This window comes from Pongo abelii, chromosome 21, assembly GCF_028885655.2.
Source record: "Pongo abelii isolate AG06213 chromosome 21, NHGRI_mPonAbe1-v2.0_pri, whole genome shotgun sequence".
Classification (NCBI taxonomy): Eukaryota; Metazoa; Chordata; class Mammalia; order Primates; family Hominidae; genus Pongo; species Pongo abelii.
The window spans coordinates 31,554,684-31,578,712 of NC_072006.2; the positions used below are offsets into that span (position 1 = coordinate 31,554,684).

At 53.3% G+C, this 24,029-nt stretch overlaps 1 protein-coding gene across 3 annotated transcripts; it reads right to left on the bottom strand.

Annotated features, from left to right (window-relative positions):
- Positions 1-610: 610 nt before the first annotated feature.
- On the bottom strand, positions 611-23,898 carry MAVS (mitochondrial antiviral signaling protein). 3 transcript variants are annotated; one of them, XM_003779305.5, is made up of 7 exons: positions 23,794-23,898; positions 16,587-16,770; positions 13,524-13,698; positions 9,831-10,003; positions 8,857-9,016; positions 6,466-6,998; positions 611-5,568 (listed from the first exon to the last, which is right to left on the bottom strand). In XM_003779305.5, exons 2-7 carry the CDS (start codon positions 16,701-16,703, stop codon positions 5,104-5,106), a joined length of 1,623 nt encoding a protein of 540 aa, XP_003779353.2. In that variant the 5' UTR covers positions 16,704-16,770; positions 23,794-23,898; the 3' UTR covers positions 611-5,103. The 3 variants fall into 3 exon arrangements, with proteins under 3 accessions (XP_003779353.2, XP_024094844.1, XP_024094845.1); XM_024239076.3 differs by lacking the exon at positions 23,794-23,898 and adding an exon at positions 23,570-23,671; XM_024239077.3 differs by lacking the exon at positions 16,587-16,770 and having other exon boundaries at positions 23,794-23,866.
- Positions 23,899-24,029: the final 131 nt, after the last annotated feature.

Here is a 24,029-nt window from a genome sequence, read left to right on the forward strand (position 1 = left end):
CAAAGAGAGGGCCTTAGGCACAAAATCCTCCAGACCCGCATCTGCCCCTTGGCTTTCTCAACCCTTCACTCTCCAACTTCTATAAAGAACCTGTACAGTGGCCAGGCACCGTGGCTCACACCTGTAATCCCAGCATTTTGAGAGGCCAAGGCGGGCGGATCACTTGAGGTCAGGAGTTCGAGACCAGCCTGGCCAACATGGTGAAACCCCATCTCTAACAAAAATACGAAAATTAGCCAGGTGTGGTGGCGGGCATCTGTAATCCCAGCTACTTGAGAGGCTGAAGCAGGATAATCACTTGAACCCGGGAGGCGGAGGTTGCAGTGAGCAGAAGTTGCGCCACTGCACTCCAGCCTGGGCAACAGAGCAACACTCTGTCTCAAAAAAAAAAAAAAAGAAAAGAACCTCTGCAGAACGAGGGGAAGCAGGGAAGCAGGCAGGGGTGAACAAGATGGCCATGAATTGATAATTACTGAAGTTGGGTGATGGGCTCATGGGGATTTGTTATTCTACTCTCTCTACTTTTTTGTGTTTGAAAGTTCATAATAAATAATGTTGCTCAAAGGAAGCTATTAATAATTTAAGGCCAAGCAGGGTAAAGAGCATCTCCTAGATTTGATTTTTTTTTTTTTTTTTTTTTTTTAGAGATGGGGTCTTGCTTTGTTGCCCAGGCTTGTCTCAAACTCCTGGCTTCAAGGGATCCTCCCACCTCGGCTTCCCAAAATGCTGGGATTACAGGCACGAGCCACCACATCCAACCTCCCTCATATTTAAGAAGTCTCATAAATCTGAGAACATCTAGCAAGGAATTAAGGCGAGGCTGTGGCACTGTTCTGGCTTCAGTGTGTCACCAGGCAGAGTCCACTCATTCTTCCCAGGGAGAAAGAAGCAGTGACAGCTCTTGGGCTTTGAGGGAAATGATTCAGCAGGAGAAAGAAGGTGGAGAGGGGCTAATATGCAGATACCATTGCTGCAGGTGGCTCTGCCCCTAAGCACTGAGGAGGGCACTGGTCCCTCTGGCCCCACCCAGCCTTCACCCCAAGGTGAAGTACGCTTTCTCAGGTCCCCAAGGATGGGTAGCCAGGTCCCCCACTGGGAGTTGAGGTCTCACTCCCTTCCTTGGGTTCTGACCTCCACATTATCTGGCTGTGAGGGTGACCGGCCTGGCTTTCCCCACTAAATGCAGCTCCCCGCAGCTGAAAGCCACACTCTCAACACAGGACTCCTGAGATCTGACACTGGCCAATTCACACCCTGCTTGAAGCTGGCATTTGAGAGGCCTTCAGGTTGACAGCAGCAGCAACAAGTTTGCTGTTCAAAGTAGGCCAAGTCACGGCTTTGGGCGGCATCATTTGAAAAGTGCTGGGGTCAGCCAGGTGCAGTGGCTCACGCCTGTATCCCAGCACTTTGGGAAGCCAAAGCAGGTGGAGCACTTGAGGTCAGGAGTTCAAGAACAGCCTGGCCAACATGGAGAAACCCCGTCTCTACTAAAAATACGAAAATTAGTCGGGTATGTTGGCAGGCCTCTGTAATCCCAGCTACTTGGGAGGCTGAGGCAGGAGAATTGCTTGAACCCGGGAGGCGGAGGTTGCAGTGAGCCAAGATCATGCCACTGCACTCCAACAGCCTGGGCAATGGAGTAAGACTATCTCAAAAAAAGAAAAAAGAAAAAAAAGAAGCGGTGGGGGTTGGGTGCAGTGTCTCGCATCTGTAATCCCATCACTTTGGGAGGCTAAGGCAAGATCTCATGAGGCCAACCTGGGCAACGTAACAGCATGACCTCATCTCTATAAAAAATTTAATTTGGCTGGGCGCGGTGGCTCACACCTGTAATCCCAGCACTTTGGGAGGCCGAGGCGGGTGGATCACAAGGTCAGGAGATCGAGACCATCCTGGCTAACACAGTGAAACCCTGTCTCTACTAAAAATGCAAAAAAATTAGCCAGGCGTTTTGGCGGGCGCCTGTAGTCCCAGCTACTTGGGAGGCTGAGGCGGGAGAATGGCCTGAACCTGGGAGGTGGAGGTCGCAGTGAGCTAAGATCGTGCCACTGCACTCCAACCTGGGCGACAGAGCAAGACTCCATCTCAAAAAAAAAAAAAAAAAGAAAAAAAATTTAATTAGCCGGGCATGGTGGCAGGTACCTAAAGTCCTAGTTACTCAGAAGGCTGAGGCAGGAGGATCGCTTAAGCCCAGGAGTTTGAGGATACAGTGAGTTATGATTGTACCACTTCGCTCCAGGCTGGGTGATTCTCTAAAAAAAAAAAAAAAGAAAAGATGGGAGGATGGGAGGCGGGGCTGGGGGGCTGGGGGGCTGGGGAGGTCCCTCAACCCTTTCTACATGCCTTACCCAGGGTATCTCCCATAATGGCTGGTTACTGTGCTAAAATTATTATTTTTTTTTTTTTGAGACAGAGTATCACTCTGTCACCCAGGCTGGAGTGCAGTAGTGTGATCTCAGCTCACTGCAACCTCCGCCTCCTGGCGGGCTCAAGTGATCTTCCCACCTCAGCCTCCCCTGTAGCTGGGACTATAGATGAGTGCCACCATGCCCAGTTACTTTTTGTATTTTTTACCTAGGCTGGTACTGTGCTAAAATTCTAGCACCTGGGCAACAGTCTTTGGGGCTACATATTGCCTTTTTTTTTGAAACAGAGTACCACTCTGTCGCCCAGGCTGGAGTGCAGTGGCACAATCTCGGCTCACTGCAACCTCCGCCTCGTGGGTTCATGGAATTCTCGTGCCTCAGCCTCCCGAATAGCTGGGATTACAGATGTGTGCCACTACACCTGGCTAATTTTCTTATTTTTAGTGGAGACGGGGTTTCACCCTGTTGGCCAGGCTGGTCTTGAACTCCCGACCTCAGGCGATCTGCCCACCTTGGCCTCCCAAAGTGCTGGGATTACAGGCGTGAGCCACCGCACTCGGCCCATGTTGCCTTTTTGAGATACTTTTTTCAAAGCTACCCTGGGACGGTAATACAATAAAACTAGTACCTGTGCATAAATTGTTAACTGACCTGCCCAGCATGGGTACCTAACTGGGGTTTAGGGTAGGGGGACAGAGGGCTTTTTAAGATTGGTGGTGAGGGATGGGGATTAATACAGACAGATCGGGTAGGGTCCACTCCTGGTTCCAGGGTGCAGGTTGCTGCACTTGGAGCATGGGATGAAGAGATGTTCAGAGATAGAGATCATTAGGTTGCTGAACTCCCCTAGGGCAGTGGAGTGAAAAAGCTGTAGCAGCCAAGGCAGGGTGTAGATCCCTCGAGGCTGACAGCTTGGGGAGGGGCCACAGTGAGCCCAACCCCTGATGGCTCTAGTTCTTGTCCCTTGCAGAACTCAGAAATGGAGGTGGCTCTTGTGCCTTGTCCAGCAATGGTTCCCTGAAAAGAACCCATAAGGATACCCCCAATCCACCCCAATGTGTTTCTGGTGTTATTGTAGCTAATCTCCCCACCAGTGGGTGAGCTTGGGGTGGGAGAACCTGGCTGCTGGGAGTGGAAACGCCCTAGAGCCTCCATCCTGTACAGCTGCCCAGTGGTGGACACACCTCTCTCCCCAGCAATTTCTCAAGGCACAAGATAAAGTAAGTGGCAAATACAAAGATAAAGCTGTGAGGCAGGAGGGTCTGAGTCTGCCTCTAAAGGAGTAGCCAAGGCTCCTGTTTCTCTGCATTTTTTTTTCTTGAGACAGGGTCTCACTGTGTCACCCAGGTTGGAGTGCAGTGGCACGATCCTAGCTCACTGCAGCTTCAAGCTTCTGGGCTCAAGTGATCCTCCCACCTCAGCCTCCCAAGTAGCTAAGATGACAGGTGCACCACCACACCTGGCTAATTTTTTAAACTTTTTTGTAGAGATGGGGTCCCTGTTGCCCACCACGCCTGGACCCTCAACACTTAATAGTGATAATAACATATATCCAATCCTTAGTAAATGCCAGGACTCATCCTAAGACCTACATCGATAAACTCCTTTAATCTTCACAACACTGGGAAATATATATATATACTTATCCTCCTTTTACAGGTGAGAAAACTAAGGGACAGACAGATAAATCCCTTGCCCAAGGTCACAGAGCTGGTGAGAGGCAGGGTGGGATGCAGGCCTAGGCTGCCTGTGCTGCAGAGCTGCACCCTTGACCACTGTGCACTCTGCCTCTCATGCCCTCAGCTCTACCAGGTAGGGCAGGAGAGAGGTGGAAGAAGCAGTGGCCACTTGCTCTGGGCCAGGCACTTGGCAAACAAAGAACCCAGTGAAGAATGAGCCAGATACTCACTGTCCACGTGGAGAAGCAAGACCAGAAGTCTGACATCCGCCAAAGCCACACAGCCCCAGAAGTGAGGGAGCTGAAATCCAAACCTCTGCCTGAGCTCTGCCCACCAGGTGTCTCCTCCCCAGCCCATGTAGGGAGCTGAAGAGAATGGAGACCAGAGGGGAGGGAAAGAGGAGGCTGGAGAAGAGCTCCAGAGGTCTTCCTCAGGCCTGGCAGCTGCCCCTGGCTTCCCTGAGGTCCACAGGAACCTCCAGACCTTCCCAGGATTGCCCAGCAGGGGAGGGGGCCCAGTAGGGCAGGAACCCAAGGCAGTTGGGCTCCTGGAGAGCAGCCACCCTGCCGCTCCTGCCTGCCTCAGTGCAACGGTCTCAGGCTGGGCGGCCAGGGTGGGAGGCAGGTCTTGTGGAGTCGCCCACTCACCACACACTTGCTCTGAGGCCTTCAGGGACCAATGCAACAGGAGAAGCATTCCCAAGCACCGCGTGCTCCAGTGGTCCGTCCTGCTCCACCTGGGCCAACAGGGCTGAGGCCTGGAGGAGGAAGCTCCTCTGGAGGACATGGATGATTGCCAGTGTTGGTCTGGAGCACTGGGGGCAGCCCAGGACCCAGAAAGCCAAGGACGGGGACCCACACAAGGCACAGTGGGGACAGAGATGCTGCTCTCAGGACTTGGTTCAGCCAAGGCATGTCCTGCTGCCAGGCCTGCGGTCCCTTAACTCCCCTCTGACCCAGCCTCCACCATCCCCAAGAAAGGGACAAGGGGCTTCAGAGAGGGGCCAGGTGTACTGCAGGAACGGAGCAGATGGGTGGTGGGAAGGGCCCAGGGCTTCACTAGTGCAGACGCCGCCGGTACAGCACCACCAGGAGTGTGACTACCAGCACCCCTGTCACAGCCACCTGGAGCCACAGAGCCCCAGGTGAGGGCCTGTGGCATGGCACCTCCCCCTCCTGGAACTTCTGGTTGGTTTGTGGCCTGGGGCCACACTCCGGGTCCGTAGGTGGCCCAGGGTTGCCCTCCAGGAGCTGGATGCTGGGGTTCTCAGCCACGTGGATCCCAAAGGTGCCCTCAGACTTGTACTCATTCTCCTCTGGGCCATGGCAGGGCCCTATGCCCAAGGAGGTGCTGGCACTGATGGCAAGATCCTCGAAGCAGCCCGAGAACGGGCTGTCTACCTGGGATGCCAGCACGCCAGGCTTACTCAGCTCCGACCCAAGGCCCCCATTCTCAGAGCTGCTGTCTAGCCAGGCTGAGCTGCCTCCAGTGGCACCGGCGGGTGTTGGAGCTGCTGGGGTCTCCTGGGAAAGAAAGGAGAGCACTGGAAGGGACTGGGGTTGGCAGGGAGACGAGCCTGGTGGGGCGGTCCCATTCCCAGGCCAGGGCATGAACTAACACTCCAACCCCTCAATTCCCAATCCATAATGCCCCTAGGCCACCTTTTCTTGGAGCAGTGGGGGTAGAGGGGACCAAGGACCTGCACCAATGGTGGCCTCCTCCAGGGCAGCCTTTCCCTACTCCCTGGCCTGCCTGTGAGCTCATGCCCACCTGGAAGCCCTTGGTAGGGCGGGGCCCCATCCTGCACTGACATCCTGCCTGGGCCTGAGAACTAGAGAGCAGCCACAGGGTCAGAGGCCTGGCCATGTGCCCAAAGGGCCCTATGGACTTGGCTCCTCCCAGCAGACAGCCGCAGCTAGGGTTAGATGTGAGGCTTGGAGCAGGCAACAATGGGGGGCTGCTGAGTCAGAGTGGCTGCTCCAGGTGGGACAGCGTTTTGTAAAGCCCGGCCATGGAGGGACGTGCCGGGCATCCTGGTGGTGAAGAGCAAGGCAAGAGGCAGACGGGCCACTGCGCTGTCCCCCTCACTGCTTCCTTATGTGCAAAACGGCACTGCTCGGCTTCACTAGGAACTATGAGCCCTAAAAGAACTTATGCACCCGACCAGTGGGTGCCCCCTGTGGCTGACCCTCCTGAGGTGTCCAGACTTAGGAGCTCAATGACTGCTCCTCCTGGAGAACATGGTGTGGGGCCTGCATGAGGCTGGCTCTCAACTGTGTGTATGCCGTCAAGGAGAGGGCCACGAGCAGCACAGGCTGGAGACAGAATGCAGACTGGGAACGGGCCAAGGCCGGGGCCAGGTGGGCAAGCTGTCCCGGGGGAAGGGGCCAGGATCCCTGCCAGGAAGGGTGAGGACTCACCTCATTTCTGCTGCTCCTGTCGGTGGGGACTGTGCTGGCAGACACCTTGGTGAGCACCATGCTAGTAGGCACTTTGGATGGCACCATGCCAGCACGGGTGGAGTTGATGGGCAATTTGGATGGTGCTGGATTGGTGAGCACATTAGAAGGCACTGCACCAGGGGGCTTTGAGCTAGCTGGCAACTTGGAGGGCACTGTGCTGACAGATGCTGGGTTGGCAGGCACTTTCAGGGCCACTGTGTTCACAGGCATCAAGGTGGTAGGCACTTTGGAGGGCCGAGAGTTGGCAGGTGCCTCTGCCCCAATGGAGCAGATGATAGGCTCGGCCTGGTCACTCTCTGCACCCTGTTTACCCTCTGCAGCCCCTGCAGAGGCCAAGCCAGGGGATGAGGAGGAGGAGGAGGTGCCAGTAGATAGAACTGACCCTGTGGGTCCAGGCAAGCGGCTTGCCCTGGGGGTGGAACGGGCCAGGGGCTGGAAGGAGACAGATGGAGACACAGGCCCACGGGATGGTGTGAGGCTGGAGGTCGCACCTGCCAGTGGAAAAACACAAGTGGAAACACAGACCCAAAGACCATTACCTTGAGGCCTCGAGAAGGGTCCCTCTGGCCCAGGTCTCATAGTCCCTACTGTGTCTAGGCCTCCAAATCTCCTGCCCTTGGAGGAGATGCCACAGTCCCTTTGGTCGCTGCTTCCTGGCCTGAAAGCCCAGCAGCTGCCCTCAGTCCTTGACCTGTAGCCCCAGGTCTGTCCTGGCATACAGTGAAATGGTACCTAGGAGCTTGAAGACCATTATTAATTATTCTCTCCGCTTTTTCCTCTCCCACCTGGGAAACCTCCCCTCTCCTGTGTCTGCCTTTTCTACCTTGACCTTAGCCTCATGGAATCCTGGACACTTCCCCCACTGCTGTCCCTCTCCCACCACCATGCGTGGGAGCAGCCATGGATCAGGGCGAGGGGTGGCAGGATGGCTCATGCAGAACAGCTCACACCAGCTGAGAGGCCTGGCCATCCCGGAGGCTTGGGAAGAGAGGGGACAGGGACAAAGCCACCCCTGGGAGGCTGCCTGACCTGGGTGGGGGAAGCAGGGGATAGCAGATGGTGATGGTCTATAAAGGCAGTTGCAGCAGGACTCTCCACGGAACTCGGAATGCACATGCCAAGTCCCACAGCTGGCAAAAGTCAGGGTGATTCTGATGTACACCTCCCCCACCACAATCTAATACCACAGAATCTCATGGGACCTGTGTCTACAAACGTACTGAAACCTAAGCACCCTCTGCCTCTGTGGTCTACAGCAACTCCTGAAAGGCATCCCATGGCCAGGTGACACTGCAAAGCACAGACAGGTGCTTGGAGCAGTTTGGGGATGACAAAAGTACTAAGATGACATCTCCTAGCCTTTAACTGCTCATGTGTCTTGTGGCTGTCCCAGGGCACTGAGGGCTGACTGGGCACCAGCGTCATGTGGAATAGTTTGGGAAGTAGGAAAGAGACATGCTAGCCTGAGAGGTCCAGATGGACAACTATATATTTCTGAGGGGGAGCACTGACATCTGGAGTTGGGTCCAGGCCACTGGATGATGAAGACCTTACTTCCTCTGGGGACTGAGAAGTTTTCATGATTCACTGGGAACTGGAGATCTCTGCGGTAAGGCAGTGCCTAAAGGTTCCCCTGCCAACAGCTGATGCAGCCCTGCACTGTCCCTCTCCCACTGCCCTACAGGCCCTGGCTGCTCCCTACAGTCCCTTTGGCAGAGTGCAAAAATGGCCCTACTTATCTCGCTCGCCTCCACCCAGCCCCTCTGCACTGTGCCTGTCAGTCCTCCCGTCTAGGGAGGGAGTCTATTTCCCTACTCCTTGAATCTAGGCTGGCCTTATAACTTGCTTTTGCCCACAGAATGGGGCACAGGGGACACTGTGCCAGTTTTGAGCCCTCTCTCTCTCTCTCTCTGAGAACTCTGCCCAGCTGCCATGATGGGTGTGTGTGCTGGAGGATGAGAGACTACATAGAAGAGAACCAAGGTGCTCAGCAAACAACCAGAGGCAGAACTTATGTATATACCGGTGAGTACTTGAAAGGAAATTCAGCCAAGACCAGAAGAAATGCCCATGTAGGTAGCCCAAATGCCTGACCCACAGGATCATATGCTAAATAAATGGCTGTATTTTAAGCTACTAAAAAAAAAAAAATTGGAAAACTGGAGTGGACTATTTGTTACACAGCAAATGCTAATTCATACACCCGCTAAGGAACTGGTTTGCTTCCTGGGTTGAACTCCCTTTATTCCCACCTTGTCTCCTGTTTAAGGAAGCCAGATGGGGCAACTCTAATTCTCACCCTCACTTGAGAGATCAGAAGGACCCTATAATTCCAGATTCCATGCATACCTGCTATGTGGGTACTGCCCAGTTCTGTGTCCTGCTCCTGATGCCCGCTGGAGGTCAGAGGGCTGAGGGCTGCCAGGTCAGAGGAGGACTCCAGGGGGCCACCATCTGGACTCCTTGGGATGGCTCTGGGGCTAAGCATCTGCCGGGCTTGTTCTGAACTCTGCAATGAGGGAAAATATGAATAAGGCAGTTGCCTCTCCCAAGAGCTCACAAAGGGCAGCTTGTGCTCTTGGGGCATCTCCTATAGGCCTCAGCCCACACCATGGAGCACAGGAGCCAGGGGAGCCCTTGCCTGGGTTCTGGTAATTCCCAGACCCTCTGTCCACAGGTGTCCTTGCGTCTACCTCACAGAAAACACACAGCATTGCCAGGCACGGTGGCTCATGCCTGTAATCCCAGCATTTTGGGAGGCAAAGGTGGGCAGATCACCTGATGTCAGGAGTTCGAGACCAGCCTCGCTGACATGGCAAAACCACATCTCTACTAAAAATACAAAAATTAGCTGGGCGTGGCGGTGGGTGCCTGTAATCCCAGCTACTCAGGAAGCTGAGGCAGGAGAATGGCCTGAACCCAGGAGGCAGAGGTTGCAATGAGCCAAGATCACTCCACTGTACTCCAGCCTGGGTGACAGAATGAGACACTGACACACACACACACACACACACACACACACACACCACACACACACAACACACACACACATACAACACACACACACACACACACACACACACACACTGTGGTCTCCCAGCTGGTTGCTGACAGAGGATTAGGGCTGCCACAGGGTGAAGACCTGGTCAGCAGCCTGGAAGCTGGTCTGGGGCAGATCCCAACTGAAGAAGCCCTAGGGTTCTGAGCAGAGATTAGGCGTGATTTATAGGGGACGGGAGAGGGTTTCTGGAAGGCTCAATGGGCAGAAGTGGGCAGATAGGAACACAAAAAATGGTAGCTCAAGGTAGACTGTGAGGACAGACCTCTCCTGGGGACTCTGGTGCCTGGGTCTCCTGGACAGGCATGGGGTAACTTGGCTCCTTCTCTCTGCAGCCGTTGTAGGGGATGCTGTGGGCCGCAGCAGGCGTGGGGGGCCCTGGCCCCTCAGCAGGAAGTGACGGTGGCTCCAGTGGGTCTGGGGGACGGTCCAAGGTCCCTGGAGGACAAAGATGTAGTGATATCAAGAAGGAATCAGGGCTGGGCACAGTGGCTCACGCCTTTAATCTCAGCACTTTGGGAGGCCAAGGCAGGCGGATCACGAGGTCAGATCGAGACCATCCTGGCTAACACAGTGAAACCCCATCTCTACTAAAAATACAACATTATTATTAGCCGGGCGTGGTGGCGGGTGCCTGTAGTCCCAGCTACTCAGGAGGTTGAGGCAGGAGAATGGTGTGAACCGGGAGGCGGAGCTTGCAGTGAGCCAAGATCGCGCCACTGCACTCCAGCCTGGGAGACAGAGCGAGACTCCGTCTAAAAAAAAAAAAAGAAAAAAAAGAAGGAATCAGGGGCTGGGCACGGTGGCTCATGCCTGTAATCCCAGGATTTGAGGAGGCCAAGGCAGATGGATTAGGAGGTCAGGAGTTCAAGACCAGCCTGGCCAACATAGTGAAACCCCATCTCTACTAAAAATACAAAAATTAGCCGGGCGTGCTGGCAGGCACCTGTAATCCCAGCTACTCGGGAGGCTGAGGCAGGAGAATTGCTTCAATCTGGGAAACGGAGGTTGCAGTGAGCTGAGATCGCACCACTGCACTCCAGCCTGGGCAACAGAGCAAGACTCTCGGGGGAAAAAAAGAAAAAGAAGCCAGACGCGGTGGCTCACGCCTGTAATCCCAGCACTTTGGGAGGCCGAAGTGGGTGGATCACCTGAGGTCGGGAGTTCGAGACCAGCCTGACCAACATGGAGAAACCCCGTCTCTACTAAAAATAACAGAATTAGCCAGGCGTGGAGGCGCATGCCTGTAATCCCAGCTACTCAAGAGGCTGAGGCAGGAGAATTGCTTGAACCTGGGAGGTGAAGGTTGCCGTGAGCTGAGATTGCACCATTGCACTCCAGCCTGGGCAACAAGAACGAGACTCCGTCTCAAAAAAAAAAACAAAAATTGGAAGGAATCAGGGACTATAGGGAGGCTGAGGAAGGAGAACCACTTGAACCCGGGAGGCAGAGGTTGTGGTGAGCCAAAGTCATGCCACTGCACTCCAGCCTGGGCGACTGAGCAAGACTCCGTCTCAAAAAAAAGGAATTGGGGGTTCTCCTCATGATTAAAGAGGGTTGGGTGCTCTTGGGTATAGCCCCTGCCCCACCCATAGGTCCAAAAGCTGTTCTGTTGTGGGTCCACTCCTCAAGAGTGACAAGCAGGGCCAGGCTTGGTGGCTCACGCCTGTAATCCCAGCACTTTGGGAAGCCAAGGCGGGTGGATCACGAGGTCAGGAGATCCAGACTATCCTGGCTAACACAGTGAAACCCCATCTCTACTAAAAAATACAAAAAGTTAGCCGGGCACGGTGGCAGGCGCCTGTAGTCCCAGCTACTCGGGAGGCTGAGGCAGGAGAATGGCGTGAACCCAGGAGGCGGAGCTTGCAGTGAGCCGAGATCGCACCACTGCACTCCAGCCTGGGCGACAGAGCAAAACTCCATTTCAAAAAAAAAAGGAGTGACAAGCATCACTTGGCAAGGGGCAGGAGTGGGAGGGTGAGAGCAGTTGGAGGACAAGGTAGCAAGGGAGGAAGGGGAGTATAGGGGGGCCTCGTGGGTCTCTAGCCACCCACACGGTGTCAGCAGTCACCCTTCTCTGTCCCCAGGCATCCTAGGACACAGTGGCTTTCTCCTCCACATGACTATCATTGCTCACTGACCCCTGCCCTGATGCTGCCGCCTGAGCCCCTCCCCTTTGCCCCCACCACTCATCAGGCCCTACCACAGCCATTGTATTCAGGGGATCACTATTTTTTTCTTTTGTTTTGTTTTTTTGAGACAGAGTCTCGCTCTGTCGTCCAGGCTGGAGTGCAGTGGTGCAATCTCAGCTCACTGCAACCTCTACCTCGCCGGTTCAAGCAATTCTCCTGCCTCAGCCTCCCAAGTAGCTGGGATTATAGGCTTGCACCACCACGCCCAGCTAATTTTTTTGTGTTTTTGGTAGAGACAGGGTTTCACCATATTGGCCAGGCTGGTCTCGAACTCCTGACCTTGTGATCCGCCCGCCTCGGCCTCCCAAAGTGCTGGGATTACAGGTGTGAGCCACCGTGCCCAGCCAGGGATCACTATTAATCTCCACACATGAAGAGACATATTTAAAAAGAAGGAAGGAAAAAAAGGAAGAAAGAGAGGAAGGGAGGGAGGGAGGAAAAGCAAGGAAGAGAAAAAGGAAAGAAAAGCAAGCATGAGAGCTAGACGCGGTGGCTCACACCTATGATCCCAGCACTCTGGGAGGCCGATCGCTTCAGCCCAGGAGTTCGAGACCAGCCTAGGCAACACAGTGAGACGTCATCTCTACAAAAAATTTAAAAATTAGCCAGGTATAGTTGCCCATGCCTGTAGTTCCAGCTACTCTGGAGGCTGACGTAGAAGGATCACTTGAGCCCAGGAGGTCAAGGCTGCAGTGAGCTATGATTGCACCACTGCGCTCCAGCCTGGGTGGCACAGCAAGACTCTGTCTCTAAAAGGAAAAAAAAAAAAGAGAGAGAGAGAGAGAGAAAGAAAAGAAAAACATGGATGTCTCACAGCTATAAATGTGACCAGGGTCTCGGAGGTTACCTCTAGTTTGAAATATAAATAGGGCTGGCTTGATTTTTTTCCCATGTCTTTTTTTTTTTATTGAGATGGAGTCTCGCTCTGTCACCCAGGCTGGAGTGCAGTGGTGCGATCTCGGCTCACTGCAACCTCTGCCTCCCTGGTTCAAGTGATTCTCCTGCCTCAGCCTCCTGAGTAGCTGGGACAACATGTCCAGCTAATTTTTTGTATTTTTAGTAGAGACAGGGTTTCACCGTTTTAGCCAGGATGGTCTCCATCTCCTGACCTCATGATCCGCCTGCCTCGGCCTCCCAAGTGCTGGGATTACAGGCGTGAAACACCGTGCCCAGCCTCTTCCCATGTCTTGCTCTCACTCAGGACCAAACTCAATCTCACCAAATCCCCTCCGAGCACTCAGAGTGGCAGGGACACTGAGAGGGACTTAAAGAATAACTAGGCAGCTGATAGAGGGCGTCGAAGGCTCTCAGGGTAAACCAGAGGAGAGGAAGAGAAGATGGAGAGAGGGAGGGTGAATGAGTAGGTGGGGGAGAAGAAATGAGGAAGGGTGGGAGGTGAACGCTACAGCCGTGAAAGTTAGAGGAGACCCCATGTGCTGGGCATACAGGAAGCGCCCAGCCCAGCTCAATACTCAACACGCATCGTCCTGCGGTATCACCCACTGCAGCTCCCCGCGGCAGATGCTGCCATGAGCTTCATTTTACAGAAGAGAGGCCTGAGGCTCAGGGAAATTAAGAGACTTGGCCAAAGGGACACAGCTGGTAAGTGGCTCAGCCTGGATCTACACCCAGGCTTATTCATCGCTTCACAGTGACAAGAAGGAGGATGACAGAGAAAGGCAGGAAGTACAGGGAGAGGGGAAGGGACAGCGGAGGCCAGGGAGCAGGCTGGGGGTCCAGGAGGAGGGCAAGGGCAGGACGCTTACGAGGCTGGTAGCTCTGGTAGACACAGGCCACTTCGTCCGCGAGATCAGATAGCTCACAGCCCCTCAGCGCCGCAATGAAGTACTCCACCCAGCCAGGCCGCCGCTGAAGGGTATTGAAGAGATACCAGAGGGTGTCCCGGTTCCCTGAGAGTGTGCAGGTGGCCCGCAGTCGATCCTGGAAGACACAATGCCACTGTCCTGCTCAAGCCAGGTGGCCCCTGCCGCTTCCCCACCCAGAATGAAGCCACAGCAGGGGGGTGGGGTGCCAAGAAAGCCACAAGAGCAAGGCGGCCACGTGAAACTGGATCAGAGCCCAGGACAGGGCCAGGTATGGAGTGAGGAAGAGCAATTAGCAGCCACATCAATAAAGGCAGCTGCCGGAAACTGGCAATTAACTATGTCCTGGGCTCTCCGTTAAGGGCTTTGCATGTATCATCTTTATTTAATGCCATTATTATCTCCACTTTACTAATGAGGAAACTGAGGCTTAGCAGAAGCAAAGTACTATAGCAAAGATCCTACAACAGTGGGGCAGGAATCCAAACCCAGTTAATCTGATACAAAAGCCTTGGATTTATATGGCCCCCACAGCAAAAAGAAAGGTTTGGATTAGGAGAGAAGGAAAAGGTAGATAGCAAAAGTATGATGAAAGGGGCAAAAGACGGAAAGAGAGGGGGCCGACAATAAGAAACAAGGAAGCTGAGAAAGCTGGGGAGATTGCGGGCAGATGACAGTGGCTGCAGAGTTTTTTTGTTTCTTTTTTTTTTTTTTCAGATGGAGTCCCACTCCATCGCCCAAGCTGGAGTGCAATGCCGCGATCTCAGCTTACTGCAACCTCTGCCTCCTGGGTTTAAGCAATTCTCCTGCCTCAGCCTCCCGAGTAGCTGGGATTACAGGAGCCCACCACCACGCCCGACTAATTTTTTTGTATTTTTAGTAGAGACGTGGTTTCGCCATGTTGGCCAGGCTGGTCTCGAACTCCTGACCTCAGGTGATCCGCCTGCCTTGGCCTCCCAAAGCGCTGGGATTACAGGCGTGAGCCACCGTGCCCAGCCCTAGAGTTTTTATGTCTACCTGAATTCTCACATAAAAACAAGCAACCAGATAGCAGAAACAAAAACTCACAGAATCCTGCAGGAGCTAGATTTTTAGAAAAAGGAAAATAGCCAGGTGCAGTGGCTCACACCTGTAATCCCAGCATTTTGGAAGGCCGGGGATCACGAGGTCAGGAATTCAAGACCAGCCTGACCAACATGGTGAAACCCCATCTCTACCAAAAATACAAAAATTAGCCGGGCGTGGTAGCACATACCTGTAATCCCAGCTATCAGGAGGCTGAAGCAGGAGAATCGCTTGAACCCAGGAGGCAGAGGTTGCGGTGACCCAAGATGGCACCACTGCACTCCAGCCTGGAAGACACAGCGAGACTCCATCTCAAAAAAAAAAAAAAATGCTGGGCGCAGTGGCTCACGCCTGTAATCCCAGCACTTTGGGAGGCCAAGGCGGGCGGATCATGAGGTCAGGAGATAGAGACCATCCTGGCTAACACGGTGAAACCCCGTCTCTATTAAAAATACAAAAAATTAGCCGGGCATGATGGTGGGCGCCTGTAGTCCCATCTACTCAAGAGGCTGAGGCAGAAGAATGGCGTAAACCCAGAAGGCAGAGCTTGCAGTGGGCCAAGATCGTGCCACTGCACTCCAGCCTGGGTGACAGAGCGAGACTCCATCTCAAAAAAAAAAAAAAAATCGTGCCACTGCACTCCAGCCTGAGTAACAGAGCAAGACTCTGTCTCAAAAATAAAACTAAAGACCAGCCTGGCCAACATGGTGAAACTCCATCTCTACTACAAATACAAAATCAGCCAGGTGTGGTGGCATGCGCCTGTAACCCCAGCTACTCAGGAGGCTGAGGCGCGAGAATCACTTGAACCTGGGAGGCAGAGGTTGCAGTGAGCTGAGATCGTGCCATTGCACTGCAGCCTGGGCAACACGGCGAGACTCCGTCTCAAAAAAAATTTTTTTAAAGAAAATAAAGAAAACCCACAGAAAATATTTACTACAAAACAAGATATCCCTATAAACCCCAAAATACAAGAGGGAGGAGCAAACCCCAAACAGACCTGCATACTAACATGATCTGTGTGGGAGGACACCAGAGACAACAATGGGGCTCCTGAGAAATCTGAGCACAGGAGGCCCCAAAAGAGCCAACAGGTACCCTCTGGAGCACAGGGGTCCAATCTGAGAACAGCAGCTACAACGGGGAGGGGTTGTGCCCATTTCACCAGCTAGTGAGTGCCAGGGGCCTGCAGCAAGTTCTGTTGGGGCTAGAGCGACCTGGATCCTGCCAGCTCTCAAACCTGAGTCCCAGCTCCGTGCCAGGACAGGGCCCCATGACAAGGAGAATGGAATCAAAACTGAACAGGACAAGGAAGGGCAAGAGAGATGAAAGAAATAGGAGGTTCCAAAAAAAGTGGGCAAGTGGACCAGAGCCAGGAAATCTCAGAGAGCCAGCGCCATATTTTTGAGCAGTGCACAAAAGCAACACAAGGGGGAGCTCGGCGAAGTCAGCAATGCCACCCTGAGCCACACTTCATCCAAAAGTTAGAAAAGCAGCAAGGGTGCGGTGGCTCACGCCTGTAATCCCAGCACTTTGGGAGGCAGAGGCAGGCAGATCACAAGGTCAAGAGATCAAGACCATCCTGGCCAACATGGTGAAACCCTGTGTCTATTAAAAACACAAAAATTAGCTGGGCGTGGTGGCACGCACCTGTAATCCCAGCTACTCAGGAGGCTGAGGCAGGAGAATCACTTGAACCCAGGAGGCGGAGGTCGCAATGAGCCAAGATCGTGCCACTGCACTCCAGCCTGGCAACAGAACGAGACTCAATCTCAAAAAAAAAAAAAAAGAAAAGCAGCAAGGACAAAAGGAGCAAGACACAGCAAGAGGAAGAAGGAAGGAGCAGGCTGAGGCTTGGGTGAGAAACTAGGATGGGGCTGAGCTTTGAATTCCACAGCCCTGCCTCCAGGCCAGTGTTGGGCTGTCACTTCCCTTGCTCACCTGGTCTCTTGCTGTGAGGCAGGGCAGGTAAGGCAGAATCTCTACAACATCCACATTGCAAAAATTGCTGAAATTGTGGCAGATATACTTATAGGTCTTGTCTTCAGCAAACGGCATTGCTGCTCAGATTCTGGAGAGAGGGCTCCGGCCCCATGAAGGGTGGATGGACTGAGAGGAAATGAGACTGGAAGAAAACAGATCACACATTACAACAGGGTTGGGGGGTTGGGAGTGGGGCTAGATAAAAGGCAATTCTTTCTCAACTTTTTGGAATGTTTGTTTTCTTTCATCTTTAATTTCTTCTTCTTCTTCTTTTTTTTTTTTTTTTTTTTGAGAGTGAGTCTCACTTTGTTGCCAGGCTGGAGTGCAGTGGCGCAATCTCGGCTCACTGCAACCTCCGCCTCCTGGGTTCAATTGAGTCTCTTGCCTCAGCCTCCCTTCCGAGTAGCTGGGATTACAGATGCGCACCACCACGCCCAGCTAATTTTTGTATTTTTAGTAGAGATGGGGTTTCACCATGTTGGCAAGCTGGTCATGGACTCCTGACCTCAAGTGATCCACCCGCCTCAGCCTCCCAAGTTTGGGGATTACAGGTGTGAGCCACCATACCTGGCCATTTTTTTTGTTTTGTTTTGTTTTTAAGAGATGGGGTCTCAGGCTGGGTGCCGTGGTTCACGCCTATAATCCCAGCACTTTGGGAGGCCAATTTGGGGGATTACCTGAGGTTGGGAGTTGGAAACCAGACTGATCAACATGGAGAAACCCCGTCTCTACTAAAAATACAAAAAAAAAAAATTAGCTGGGCATGGTGGCCCATGCCTGAAATCCCAGCTACTCAGGAGGTTGAGGCAGGAGAATTGCTTGAACCTGGGAGGCAGAGGTTGCGGTGAGCCAAGATCGCGCCATTGCACTCCAGCCTGGGCAACAAGAGCGAAACTCTGTCTCAAAAACAAACAAACAGATGGGGTCTCACTCTGTCACCCAAATTGGGTGCAGTGGTACAATCATAGTTCACTTCAGCCTCAAACTCCTGGGCTCAAGCAATTCTCCCGCCTCAGCATCCCTGGTAGCTGGAACTACAGACCTACGCCACTATGCCCAGCTAATTTTTTTGTTTTTTCTAGAGACAGGGTCTCATGATGCTGCCCAGGCTGGTCTCAAACGCCTGGCCTCAAGGGATCCTCCTGCCTCAGCCTGTCAAGTAGCTCGGATTACAAGCGCCAGCCAATGTGCCCAACCATCTTTAAATTCTTTTTTTTTTTTTTTTTTTTTTGAGACGGAGTCTTGCTCTGTTGCCCAGGCTGGAGTGCAGTGGCGCGATCTCGGCTCACTGCAAGCTCCGCCTCTCGGGTTCACGCCATTCTCCTGCCTCAGCCTCCTGAGTAGCTGGGACTACAGGCGCCCGCCACGACGCCCGGCTAATTTTTTTGTATTTTTAGTAGAAACAGGGTTTCACCGTCTTAGCCAGGATGGTCTCGACCTCCTGACCTCGTGATGCGCCCGCCTTGGCCTCCCAAAGTGCTGGGATTACAGGCGTGAGCCACCGCGCCCGGCCGCCATCTTTAATTTCTGTAAACATCCTGTTTTATTACTGCCTGGATCTCTCCAAAATTCTTGCAGAAGCCGGGCGCGGTGGCTCACGCCTGTAACCCCAGTACGTTGGGAGGCCGAGGCGGGTGGATCACGAGGTCAGGAGTTCAATACCAACCTGGCCAAGATGGTGAAACCCCGTCTCTACTAAAATTACAAAAAAATTAGCCAGGCATGGTGGCGGGCGCCTGCAATCCCAGCTATTCAGGAGGCTGAGGCAGAGAATTGCTTGAACCCAAGAGGCGGAGGTTGCAGTGAGCCGAGATCACGCCACTGCACTCCAGCCTGGACGACAGAGTGAGACTCCGTCTCAAAAAAAAAAAAAAAAATCTGCAGAATTTGCTAAAAATGAATTGATGACCACCAGCTACTCAAGAAGCTAGGGCAGGAGGATCGCTTGAGCCCAGCTGTTCGAGGCCAGCCTGGGCAACACAGTGAGTCCCTGTCTCTAAAAAAATAAAAATAAAAATAATTGATGACCAAAAAGAATCAGATCCAGAATACCTAGGGCCTATTTCTTCTCTGCAGGTTGGTCAGCACTGGGGAGGTCTGCATGTACCCCTAGCACATGTGGTGGGGGGATCTGTACGTGACCCTACTTTCTGTGCCTATAAATGTCCTGGCTCCCCTCCTGGCTCTAAGGCCCTCAAGCTGATAGCAAGAGGGCTATACCTAAACGGCTGCTGCTTTGGGACACACTGAAAAACTAAAAAGTGAACCCCAACACAATCATAATAGGATCATTCTACTTTAAAGAAGAAATTGAGGTACGCTTGCTAGTTAGTAGAAGAGGAAAGAACTGAGATCTTCAGGTCAGCTTCTTTCCATGACATGGCTGCAGGCCCACCATTAAAGCCTACTACACATACATTCTTTTTTTCTTTTTTGAGACAGTTCCACTCTTGTTGCCCAGGCTGGAGTACAATGGCGCAATCTCGGCTCACCACAACCTCCGCCTTCCGGGTTCAAGTGATTTTCCTGCCTCAGCCTCCTGAATAGCTGGAATTACAGACATGAACCACCACACCTGGTTAATTTTGTATTTTTAGTAGAGACAGGGTTTATCCATGTTGGTCAGGCTGGTCTTGAACTCCTGACCTCAGATGATCTGCCTGCCTTGGCCTCCCAAAGCGCTGGGATTACAGCTGTGAGCCACCATGCCCGGCTCACATACATTCTTAAGATAGGAGACTGAGTTCCATGCCTTGAACTCACTGTGTGTCCTGGGCAAGTTATCAGTTTCCAGACTTCCTCACCCTTAAAATGGCTCAGATAGCTTGTTTTGACAGTACAGTAATTCAGCCTAATAAGCTTTTTTTTTTTTTTTTTTGAGACAGAGTCTCCCTGTCGCCCAGGCTGGAGTGCAGTGGTGTGATCTCGGCTCACTGCAGCCTCCATCTCCCACGTTCAAGCAATTCTCCTACCTCAGCCTCCCGAGTAGCTGGGATTACATGTGCCCACCATCACGCCTGGCTAATTTGTTTGTTTGTTGTTGTTGTTGTTGTTTTTGAGACAGAGTCTCGCTCTGTTGCCCAGGCTGGAGTGCAGTGGCATAATCTCGGTTCACTGCAACCTCTGCTTCTCAGGTTTAAGCAATTCTCCTACCTCAGCCTCCCGAGTAGCTGGGATTACGGGTACACGCCACCATGTCTGGATAATTTTTATATTTTTAGTAGAGACGGGGTTTTGTATGTTTTAATGTTGGCCAGGCCGGTCCTGAACTCCTGACCTCAGGTGATCTGCCTGCGTTGGTCTCCCAAGTTGCTAGGATTACAGGCGCCAGCCAACGCGCCTGGCCAATTTTTGTATTTTTTAGTAGAGACAGAGTTTCACCATGTTGGCCAAGCTGATCTCGAACTCCTGACCTCAAGTGATCCTCTTGCCTTGGCCTCCCACAGTGCTAAGCCACTGTGGCCGGCCTGTAAGCTTAAATTTTTTTTTTTTTTTTGAGACGGAGTTTCGCTCTGCCACCCAAGCTGGAGTGCAGTGGTGCAATCTCGGCTCACTGCAAGCTCCACCTCCCGGGTTCACGCCACTCTCCTGCCTCAGCCTCCCGAGTAGCTGGGACCACAGGCGCCCGCCACCACGCCCAGCTAATTTTTTGTATTTTTAGTAGAGACAGGGTTTCACCTTGTTAGCCAGGATGGTCTCAATCTCCTGACCTCATGATCCGCCTGCCTTGGCCTCCCAGAGTGCTGGGATTACAGGCGTGAGCCACTGCGCCTGGCCTTTTTTTTTTTTTTTTTTGAGATGGAGTTCACTCTTTTTGCCCAGGCTGGAGTACAATGGCGCGATCTCGGCTCACTGCAAGCTCCGCCTCCCGGGTTCACAGCATTCTCCTGCCTCAGCCTTCCCAGTAGCTGGGACTACAGGCGCCCACTACCACACTCAGCTAATTTTTTGTATTTGTAGTAGAGACGGGTTTCACTGTGTTAGCCAGGATGGTCTCGATCTCCTGACCTTGTGATCTGCCCGCCTCGGCCTCCCAAAGTGCTGGGATTACAGGCGTGAGCCACCGCGCCCAGCCAGCTTAAAAATTTTTAAGCGCCTCAAATATAAGCAATTGCTGCCAGTTGTTTATGTAGGAGTTACCACAATTTGCAATTGTAGATGTATTTGCTTGTTACTTTTTTGCCTCCCCCATCAGGGAATGCTGCAGGGAATAAAAGAGACAAGGTCTATGCCACATCCAATTTATATTCTAGTGGGGTGGGACAAATAACAGATCAGTAAATTAATACCCAAATAAGAGTTCCAGACAGCAATAAAAGTTCTAAAGAAAATAAAGCAGGTAATGAGACAGAGCCCCTGGAGAGAGGCATGCTACTTGAACTAGAGGGTCAAAGCAGCCTTTCTGAACTAGCGTGCAGAACACAGCTGAGCCGTTCTCAGGCTGAGAAGACTGGTGTTTTAGGCAGAGGGCATGGTAAATGCAAAAGTCCTAAAACGGGAATGAGCTTGGCATGTTTGAAGAATAGAAAGCAGGTCAGTGTGGTCTAGGTTAAGAAAGCTAGGGATGGCTGGCTGCGGTGGCTCACGCCTATAATCCCAGCACTTTGGGAGGCCTAGGTGGGTGGATCACCTGAGCTCAGGAGGTCGAGACCAGCCTCACCAACATGGGGAAACCCTTTCTCTACTAAAAATACAAAAATTAGCATGGTGGTGGGCGCCTGTAATCCCAGCTACTCAGGAGGCTGAGGCAGGAGAATCGCTTGAACCCAGGAGGCAGAGGTTGCAGTGAGCCGAAATCGTCCCATTGCACTCCAGCCTGGGCAACAAGATCAAAACTCCGTCATAGGAAAAAAAAAAAAAAGCAAGCAAGCTAGGGAAAGGGGCAGAGATTTTCAAGGTCAAGGAGGTGGCAGGGGCCACTCATGTAGAGTGCTGTAGGAAAGGACTCTGGGTTTTAGTTGGAGTGAAACACGGAACCACTGGAAGGCTGTGGCAGGGAAAGAAGAGGATCTGATTTACATTAAAGACTTCTCTGGCGGTTGTGAGGACTTTGGAGGGGCCAGGATGAAAACTGGGAGACCAGGCAGGAGGCCACAGCCCAGGAGACAGGATGATTATGGTCAGCAAGGGAACCACAGAGATGGCAGGAGGCAGCCAGATTCCTGGTGTTTTGAGGGTGTAGGAGATAAGGGAGAGAAAAGAAGGATGACTCCTTGGACACTGGGTGAATGGAAGGTGCCCTTTTACCAGGCCAGAGAAGCCAGGGGAGGAGCAGTGGCTCAGAAGGGACTCCGGAACTCAGTTCTGAACAAGTGAAGCTTGAGATGCTATTGGATTCCAAGTGGGTTGTCAGGGAGGGAAGGAGGCAGGAGAGGACCAAGTGGGCATCAGCCAGGCATGAGACCTCTCTCAGGAGGCAGTGCTGTAGAGCAGACAGCACCTAAAAGCTGCTGGGCAACCAGACCCCCCCTCACAGGGGAAACAGTCCTGTCACTGGCCTCAGAGCCTCACATGCACGAGTTGCTTTGCCAACCAGCAGGCGCTGCTACATTCCTCGTGAGGCAAGTACTAATGACAGGTCAGGAGAGTCAGGAAGGTGAGGCGGGGGTCCTCTGAGCCTTCAAGAAATTAGCAAAGAACAACTCTATGGGAGTTAATAGACCCCTTTCTCGGCCAGGCATGGTGGTTCATGCCTGTAATCCCAGCACTTTGGGAGGCCAAGGCAGGCAGATCACTTGAGGTCAGGAGTTTGAGACCAGCCTGGCCAACATGGTGAAACCCCGTCTCTACTAAAAATGCAAAAATTAGCCAGGCGTGATATCAGACACCTGTAATCCCTGCTACTTGGGAGGCTGAGGCATGAGAATCTCTAAACCCAGGAGGCAGAGGTTGCAGTGAGCTGAGATTGGACCGCTGCGCTCCAGCCTGGGCAAGAGAGCGAGACTCCATTTCAAAAAAAAAAAGACCCCTTTCTCCTTCTTCTCATAGCATCAGCCAGGTACCAGAAGGAAGTCAGATGAGGCACTCTTCTGCATTCCAGCCTCAGCCACAGATGGAGGGGAAGGGATGATGTGGCCCAAACAAAAGGAAAGGAAGAAAGGAAGCCCACATTTGTTCACATTTATGGAGGGCCCACTGTAGACAGGCACATCCTAAGGTTCTTTCAGTTAATCCTTCCCCAATCCCGTGACAGGGAAAGTGATGCCAAGGTGCACAGCTGGCCAGAAGCTAGCACAGGATTTGAACCCAGAACCTGCTGCCTCACTGCCCCTGGTCATACACCTTGCAGGGCACAGAGACCCCTGCAGCGAGACCCACACAGCCACCTGTCTTCAAGCCCAAAAAGGACCCAAGGTCACTTGGCGGGAGGGAGGCTGAGGGTGCACTTAAGAGGAAGCAACATTTAGTCCTGACATTAACCCTGCCCTCACATGGCTGCCACAGGTCCCAGGTCGCTGGCTGTCCTCCTAGAGATTTTTGAGGCTTCACGGCTTCCATACAGAGAATGCCTTTTTCGTGTTTTTGGTTTGTTTCATGTTTTCCTGGCACCTCCTTCCCAACTGAAAAGGAAGGAGGTGACAGAGTGTTCCTGATACAGCAAAGTTTCCGACCTGACTGTCCAGAGGCTCTGAGTGCATCCCGGAAATAAATACCCACACTTCTCAAAGGGACAGGCCTCACAGCCTTGGATCAGATTCCTGGGCGCGACCCAGGTCCGCGGAGGGCGGGGAAGCTGTTCTGAGCCGGTGTCGCCGCCGAGAACTGTCCAGACCCAGGGGAGGGCGGTAGCACTCGACCTCTAGGTGCACCCGGTCGAGGCTCGGCCCCACCTTAGCGTCACCCTGGGCCCGCGAGCGGCAGGAGGAGGTCAGCGGCCGCTTGCCCGTCCCCTTCTGGCCCTACCTTTCCCCCAGCACGAGCAGACGCCCAGCGCCACCTACCCCCTTTTCCCCGGATGGTGGATGCGGCGCCTGGAGCCCTCAGTGTTCCCGAAACTCTTGCGCCACAGGGCCCGCTCTTCCGGAGCCCCGCGCGTCCTGTCCCCTCCTGGGCCCCCCGCGCGCCCCAGACCCAGGGCGTCCCGGCGGACTCCGTCCTGCCGCTGCAGCCAGGACGTCCGTGCGTACTGAGCCGAAAGGACCCAACGCCCGGGCAGCGATCTTACCTCGGGTAGCCCCAGCCCTGAGACCTAGTTACCGCCGCCCGGGGCCCAGGACCCTTCCCGCAGCGAGGAGGCGAGGCGGCGCGCGGCCATTGGCCATGTGGAGGGGCGGGGCTACTCGGCCGCGCGTGGTTGGCTGGCGACGCAGGCTGCTGCGCGGCGGGGGCGGTCACTGGGCCTTGGTTTGCGGGTCGGGAAGCATTAGACTGGGCTCCGAGAACCGACCTGATTTTCTGCTG